Consider the following 8,373-nt stretch of genomic DNA (forward strand, 5'->3'; position numbering starts at 1 on the left):
GTGGCATTGTACTTTGAAAGTGTCACTGAAGCCTACTATGCTTTTTTTCATATTGTTTGCAGGCTTTCCAGGGTAAATGATTCTACACTGTGCTGCAAGTATTTACAGCAGCAGAAAAGAGTAAGCAGCAACAGTAACTACCGGTTTTCTAGGCTGGCCCCACTTTTAACTGTTTTCTTCATGCATATAGGCTCTAAAGACTTATAGGAAAGGTACTGTAGTAATGAAGAAAAAAAAAGCAACTCTTTTCACTGTATTCTGAATGAATAAAGGAAACGTTTCCATTTACCGGATACTTTTGGTTGCTACGATACGCTCAGTTTGCATATGATGCCAATTTACAAAGAGCTGCAAATATGAACGATTATGCCGAATTTAAACATCTAGGAGACCAGCTCTCTTCCTCTCTCCACATATGCTGTTTACAACTCCTATATTTTTCTGGGAAGCTCATAAGTAATCACAGCACTTTTTCATATCTAATATGTTTATCACAATACTGTACCTTTATCTGTTCTGCTGAAAAGCGAGGTTGTCAACAGATAGAATTAAGTGTATTTTCCTGTCCTGGACTGTTAAATCCCTCAATCAAGTTTTTGTTACAGTCATCTAGGCTAATGGTATCACTGGACATCTTGGAGTACGTAGCTTGGCCTGTGAAATCCAAGAGATCTTCAAGAGCCTTGGCATTACTTGTCCCATTTTGGTCCAAAGAAACACCAGGCATGAGTTCATTCATGGGTGAATATTCGGGGATAGAGATAAGTTCTTCTTTTGAAGCTGGGCTATACAAAAGATAAACAAAAGGAAGGTGCAGAATAAGAGGTGTGTAACTTTTCATTAAGCAACAACCAAATTAATCTTCTGACTGTCCAAAACCTACTACTTATCTTAAGGCCAGCTGCAGCAAGCCTTTACCTAGAATATGTCCCAGTCCAAACAAAAAGAGGTTACCCTGTTCAGGATGGAAGGTCACACTTAATCTATAGTCCTTAAAGATTAAGGTTTGAGGTAGCTGCGTGATGTGAAAACTCATCTCCCAAAAACACATTTCTGGTAGTTTCCTGCTAACTCATTATTTCAGTCTCTGCACCATTTCCCTACTTAAACGTTTATTGCATCTTGCAAATTATTGTCCTGACCCTGTAAATATTTACCTAAAGCACTTACGCTTCACAACTTAAATAAAAAGTTATTTCTTACAACCTTATGATATACTTCAGACATTAAAAATCCTAGAATTTAATTAATGAAGTGCGGCTACCAGCTGATGCTTTGCCTAGACTAGTAAGGCTAGTGCATTTCAGTTTGGAGAAGAGAAGGCAGAGGAATCATTTCGCAAAGATTTCTAAAACCATGAAGGAGTGGTGGATAAGTTGAGGGCAAAACTATTTTGCATCAAATCCTGCAACACAAAACCTAAGGGGTGCTCAGTGACACTAAGAGACTGGGTTTAACACAAATCAAAGAATATAATATACCTAGTGAGACTGTACTGTGGAACTTGCTGCCACATGAAGTCCTGGATGCAAACATTATCAGCAGGTTGAAAAAAGAGTTGGATAAACTCGGGCCATCAGTGGATATTTCAAAGGGCAAGGCAGAGTTGTATCTCTTAACATCCCTAATATAACACTTCTGTGTGGTCTTGGATTGCAGGAAGTGGTGGGGTCAGGTGCTCTCCCTAATGAGTTTGTCTTATTGATACTCTGAGACCAAATAATGGGCTAGATAGACTTCTGGTCTGTCCCAGTAGGGCACTTCTTACGTATTTATGCAGATTTACTGGAAATAGTGAAACAGTATGAGAGGTTAAGTTGGCTTGCTGATTAAGGAAGCACCATATAAAAATTCCATGTTTAAAATTCAGAGCTAGCTTTCTCATAGCACCCTTAAATTATCAACTTCCTTCCTTCCTGCAAGTCCTTCCATCAAAATCCAATAGTATTTAATACACGCAAAGTTATTTACTGGTTTCCATACATTTGTTCCATTTAAGTACTTAAAATTCTAAATTAATTATTTTCTTTATTCTGTTTGCATGGAGGGTGAAAAGCTCATGCATCATAGCTACGCAATCTTGACATAAATTAAAAAAAAAAGGTGACATCTGACAATATCTACAGTAGCTACTTTCACAGAACAATCCGAAAGGTTTGGGCAAACTTGTATGGAATCCATCAGTAAGGACTGTGGAGGATTTCAGAGCCCCCCCCCCGCCAAATATGTGAGAGTGGGATGAGGTTCTATTGACTCTTGTCTGAAACAACCAATTTGCGTCTCGACAGGAGTGGAGTACACTACAGTAGACACCTGACTGCCACATTGTGGGGTAGGTGAGAAGTAAAGCAGTAAAGTATTAACAAATGAAACAGAAAACTTATTGTGTGTCTAATATGAATTCCACAATTTCTATTGGTAGATACGGTCTGTACCTCACATCCATGGACTGAACCTCATCTGTCGAATCTTCCATGCTGTTAGATTTCCCATCAACAGTTTCCAGCTGAATAAGTCCTGGAACTGACTTTAGTCTATTAGCAACTACATCTTGAGAAGGGATTACAGAGGCAGCACTCTCTAAGCTTTTATTTTTCAGGCAGGTTGCCAACCCATTGATCTCTATAAAAGAAGGTTAGAAATTATGACAGTAGCAAATTATGACAGTAAAAATTTCTTTATTAAAATTGTTTTAAAAAAAAAAAAAATCACAAATGCTTTTCAGTTATAGGCCGAGTAGATAGGAAGACTGACAATGCAGTAGGACTCAGTTCATCTGTGACTCATCCTACTATACTGTCAATCCTCTTTTCCACTCTAAAATTGCTCTTTATGCTACATCTTTTGAATTTGAGGAAACAGGAAGAGAATGTATTATCTTTTATGTCATGTACTAAAAGCCTTAGCCTGAGGAAGTTAACAAAATATAGATAAATGCCAGATATGTATATTTTCTTTAATAGTTCTTTAAATAATGCTTTTTTCATCAAGACAAATGTAAGATTTAGAGCAATGCTATAAAAAGCTTGCAAGCTTGGTTGCGTGCAAAAATTTTCTACCTACAAAATTTGAAGGTGGTTGGAGCAACCAAACCTATTGGCAGACTGGAACTTCTCATTTACAGAAATGCTATGTCAGGTACTAAAATGGAGGAGAAACTTTCTTCTGCGTCTGCTTACGTGGCAAAACAAAGCTGAGTCCAGTTTCTAACATTTGTCACTGATGCAAATGTAGCTGTAGAGATGAAAGCAAAGAACCTGTGATAATACACAGTGCTCTGTCTGAGATTACAAAACTCTGAAAAGAACTGACTGTGAAAACAAGTCAGAAAAACACGGCGATTTTTACCTGGCTGGTTGAGAACAAGGGCCTTTGGTTGCTTTTCCACATTCAAAGTTGATGGTACCTCCAGTTTTGGCTCTTCCTTCTGTAATCAAGTAACGAGTCAACTGTATTAGAAGAAGGACCGTAACCTTCACAGAACTGACTGGACTCGAAACTTGTGAGCCCAGGGCCACGGAGTGGTCAAAGGTCATTGACAGCAAGAGAGGATTTTTTTTTTCCTTTTTAATTAGGCATAGGACTATTTTTTTTTTTTTACTTCAAAAAGACAACATTCTCTGAAAGTAACTGAAGAAACAGTTTCCTTAGTAGAAACTTAGAATAGAAGTGAAAATTTGACTCTCTGTCACTTCCTAGCTGGACACAATTGCCTTGTTCTCAATCCTACGTTCCTGGCAGACTTAACACAGAGAGCTCAGTAACTAATTCACTGGCTAGTACAAAGCAGGAGAAGATACATCACAGCAGCAAACATTACAGCTCCAGCATCCAGGAACGGGCTCCTGCCACCTTGCTAGAGGGAGGTAAGTCTGCAACAGTTGCATAAAACTGTGTCTCTGCAGCAGTGGCACAACAATAACTGTGACACAGCAACAGTCATTCTCAGTTCAAAATGCAACTAAAATTTGAGTGTAGAGTGTACCTAAGTGTACCTACTAACATGGAGTTTAATTTTCAGAAATGGATTACACAACAAAACAAAACCCCCCTGCAACCACACACTGTTTCATACCTTTATTTCTGGTGTTTCACTTCTCCTTGTTCTCTTCATTATTTCATCTATTCTCTAGAAATCAAAATAAATCAGAGGATGAGAAGGCAGACATAATATTTAACACAAGAGACTGATAAAGGAGAAAAAAGACAAAAAGAAAAACTTTTCTCTACTGTCATGACCCTGCTTGTCTTGAAAAAGGGAGAATAAGAAAAGAAAACAGAAAACAGAAACCACCTGTAAGCTGGCTTTCATGTACCAGTCTCACAGAACATGACTTTTTCAGTAGATGCAATTTAGAGACAAGCTTTTTAATACCAGGTCTTTGCAGTTGTGAGTTGTGCTCAGCTCTGGAACAAGACATTTATTTAAAGCCAACAGCTCTTATTTTCATCTAGCTGCTTTTCCAACTATTTCCAAATATTTCCTTTAAAAATAGTTAGGCTTTTTGGAATGGAAAAGTAAAATGAAATATCTGAAGTTATTCTTGCTGGAAATGTGTAAGGCATTACCCTAAAATACTAGGTTTTTTTCTCCTTTGTTCATTAAAAAAAACCCTCCCAACTAACATTTTCTTTTTGCACTACTGTGCAAAAAAAGGAAAGTATTTCAGATTTAAAGACACTTTGGTTTGGTATTCTAATCTGCAACTGCAACATGTCTCCAGCTCAGTGGTAAACAGTTAAAGGTAACATATTGGAACAACATATATGGAAAGATGACCTTTTATAACGAGACAGAGGTTCTGCAGCTCTGCAGTTGTTCTCTCTTTCCTGTCACAAAGCTGTAGATAAAGCTAAGTTATGCAGCTCCAGCAATTTCCTTGTGCAGTAGTGGCCAGACAGCCCTGCTGCCTCTGCATAATGCAACCAGAGACAAGCCAGGTGGAAGAAAACCTGTTTGTTAATTGCATTAACTTTCTCAATTAATGACACGGAGCTTTTGTTGAGTAAGTTTTAAAACAAAGTCACTCATGTTCCTCAGTAGCCTGTGATGTCCGGGGTTGGGCAGCAATCAACGTTTGCCTTGGCATGCCCTTCCCTGTTTGTCTCAGGCATTTAACTTCGTGGGTAGAGGCTAATCCTGTGTTTGTTCAGTGCCTAGTAGAAAGTCATTTGCCTTAGGCAATTCCAGTTTGTTACAGATTTTGATGTCCACTTTCCCCTAACATGCAAGTAGCAAATACTAAGTTAGGCATAAATACCAGTCTGTAATCCCTCCAGACTATTATTTCTAGATACTATTGGGCACTTCCTGGGTTGCGTGTTTAAACAAGAAATGAAATAATTATCTTAAATGAGACGCAAATATCTACCTTCTTCCGCTCCAGTCTTTCTTGCTCAATTTGCTGCATGATTTGTTCCCTTTCAAGACGAAGTTGTTCAGCTGCCTCACGGGCTTTGATTTCTGCTTCTTCCCTCTAATCAAAATGGGTAAAATATGATAGGGACATTATTTATTTCAGGCCGATTACCAGATACTATGAAGTATTTATTTATATGTATATATAAATATATGTATACATATGTATGTGTATAAAGTTTTACATGTATATAAAGTTTCACATTTGTGTTTGAGATGGTACCTGTTTCTCAAGTTTGGCTTGGAGCTCTTTTTCTTGCTTTTCTTTTAGCATTTGTTCTTCCTCAGCTCTTCTCCTGGCTTCCTCTTCGGCCTTTTTTCTAGCTGCTTCTTCTTCATGTTTTCTTTCCTCCTCCTTCTTACGAGCCTCTTCCTCTAGACGAAGTCTTTCTTCTTCTGCCTTTCTTTTCTGTTCTTCTCTTTCAAGCCTGCAAAAAAACCCCAAAACAGTATGTTCAAAAGTTTCACCTTGTTTAGCATGAATCCTATTGTATGTATGGCACGCATCAGCAGTAACTGATAATATATGCATGAGCACACATTTTCATGAAAAATGCCAAGATACAGCAAAGAGGTTGAGCCCGTGCCCAGAAATCAGGTTGCTATTACACTTTTATTCCAATCTTATTTTCATTGCCTAAAATATTTCCTAGAAATTATAATCTCCCTTGAAAGAAAAGGTGTCAAAGAAAACATTTCCATTCTCATTTTAATTAAAGCTTCAATAATAAAAACATCCCTCTTCCCCTGTACTTTACACCCAGAATGCTGGTATCCTCAAACAAGGAAGTACTTCTTTCCTTTGTTTCAGCTGAAGATAAACAGATTCAATAAGTAGCAGCAAAGTCCACAAAACACAGTGGTACACTAGAAAGGGTGGGTCTAAATTCCACCTGTGTTGTTCCCTGGCCCACTCAGGGACATCATGCTCCTTTATCACTATATTCAAGAGCTGCTTTGACAACTGATCATTCTTATCCTTGCATATCAGGCATTCAGGAAATATTTTCAAATTTCCCCTCCTCACCATGTTTTCAGTGAGAACAGACAAAGTTGCATTTAGACATGCAGAGTTAGTCATTTAATATTAGGGGGTTGAAAGAAGGGCATGATTTGTTGACACTTGCAACCAGCATCCAATGTGGAGAACAACCTAAAAGCTTGCTCCCAGAACCGAGCCAGAATTTTGCTGCTTAGACATAGCAACCTTCATTGTGCCCACATTTCTAAAGCCCTCAACTGCCTACAACAGAGTTGGGCAGGGAGATGAGCTTCAGGTTAATTTATTGAAGGACACAAGCCTTGCCACTTAAGGCATATACTACTACTGCAAGACTGTTTCTTCTACGTGAACTAGCCCATTTAAAACTGCCTCAAATGTTTTTTTACAAAATAAAATACTTCAGCTATGTCCACACTGCAGTTCCCACCTTGATTCTAAAACCACCATGGTTTCAAGCATCCTCAATGATACAGGTTAAATTATTAAGTAATAATTTTCACAAATTAACAGAGATACCTCTCCTGTTCTTCTCTTTCCTGTCTCTCCCTTTCCTCTTGTTCTTTTTGCAGGCGGGCCTGTCGTCTTTTTTCAGCTAGAATTTTTGAGGCTTCTTCTGCATCAGTTGTTCCTGCCGTGATCTTCCCTGGGAGAAGATGACCAAGGGTGGAAAGTTAGGCAGGGAACTCAGAGTGCTCAGCACTTCCACACTCAAACAGAGGCTAAAATGGGCCTGGTTCATGCTGGTATGAGACCTTTGCTTTTCAAAAGAATACATCAGCATTTTCAGCAGCTAGAATACAGGATAGGTAAGGGCATCCCTGGATTTCAACATTTTCACATCCTCATTAACAAATGTTTTTCATACATGGGTAACCCTGGTGAAAGCTATACATTTACTGGTTCTAGTATGTACCTTTACACATTCTCATAAACCCATGACTGAGCAGCTTCATAAAAAAACCAGTTCATCACTGTTTAAAAGCCTCACAGACCCATGATACCTTGCAATTTATTCTTGCAGTAATACTCACCTTCACTATTTTCAGTCTTTCCTGCGGAAGCCACATGCTTCTCAGAAGCCACATGCTTCTCAGAAGCCACCTGGCCTGCCTCATCAGTGCGTGCTCCTGGGGATTTTTGATGACTGACATTTTCTTTCTCCTTTTCTGCTTTCTTTTTAGGAGTTTCCTGGTTGAGATTAGAAGTAGCACGATGCTTCACAGGAGAAGCTGGATATTGTTTGGCGTTTTTAGGAGACTGAGGATAAGTCTTTGCAACTGTCCTGATGAGGGAAAACAAAAATCAAAACAGGCCATTCATTATGCAACTTGGAATCAAGTTCTGTCTTTATGTATATCATTCTTTCTTGTCTCTGGCTACATAGTAATATCAGTTGTTTTCCACAGTTATCCCCGCTGAAATGCAGGGAATTACCATGCAAGTGCAAATGCTTACAGAAAATTCTCTTTCAAAAAGACCAATAATACTGTCCAAGTTGTTGGAAAGAGATATGACATCATGTACTACCTAAACCCAATAATTTTCATGATGGTCATTTCATAACAATTTTGTCAACATTACTGTATTCAATAGTCCATCTCAACATTTAAAGCAAAGCTATGGCTGTTTTCTCTCTGCAGAAATTATGAGTTGCAATGTGCTGCTTTCATCTGAATACAGCCTTCTCAAACATGGTCTTTTTGTAAGAGTATCCGATTTTCTAAAATAGCACCAAATATTACTATATACCAAGGTAAAACTGCGCACCACAAAGAGACAGAACTGACCAAACTATTGTACAGTCAGCTCCACTATTTCAGTTAGCACTTTAATCAGCACCAACACAACAGACTCAAGGCTCGAAACTCAGCCCCTGCAACCTTTTACACGGCTGCACTTGTGGTGATGGCAATGCACAGCAGCAATGCAGCTGACGGCTCATTTGGCTGTT

At 38.6% G+C, this 8,373-nt stretch overlaps 1 protein-coding gene across 1 annotated transcript in view; it reads right to left on the reverse strand.

Moving 5' to 3' along the window:
- MAP7D2 (MAP7 domain containing 2) overlaps window positions 1–7,704 on the reverse strand; it is a gene marked incomplete at its 5' end in the record, with an annotated part of 8,318 nt that extends 614 nt beyond the window's left edge. The window contains 8 exons of the mRNA XM_009573227.1: window positions 506–785; window positions 2,436–2,622; window positions 3,349–3,427; window positions 4,076–4,129; window positions 5,373–5,477; window positions 5,643–5,847; window positions 6,939–7,065; window positions 7,454–7,704. Coding sequence (XP_009571522.1) covers window positions 536–785; window positions 2,436–2,622; window positions 3,349–3,427; window positions 4,076–4,129; window positions 5,373–5,477; window positions 5,643–5,847; window positions 6,939–7,065; window positions 7,454–7,704 — 1,258 coding nt within the window. The remainder of the gene's footprint in view (window positions 1–505; window positions 786–2,435; window positions 2,623–3,348; window positions 3,428–4,075; window positions 4,130–5,372; window positions 5,478–5,642; window positions 5,848–6,938; window positions 7,066–7,453) is intronic.
- Between the last annotated feature and the right edge of the window lie 669 nt (window positions 7,705–8,373).

This window comes from Fulmarus glacialis, unplaced genomic scaffold (assembly GCF_000690835.1).
Source record: "Fulmarus glacialis isolate BGI_N327 unplaced genomic scaffold, ASM69083v1 scaffold46632, whole genome shotgun sequence".
In the NCBI taxonomy this organism is placed as follows: domain Eukaryota; kingdom Metazoa; phylum Chordata; class Aves; order Procellariiformes; family Procellariidae; genus Fulmarus; species Fulmarus glacialis.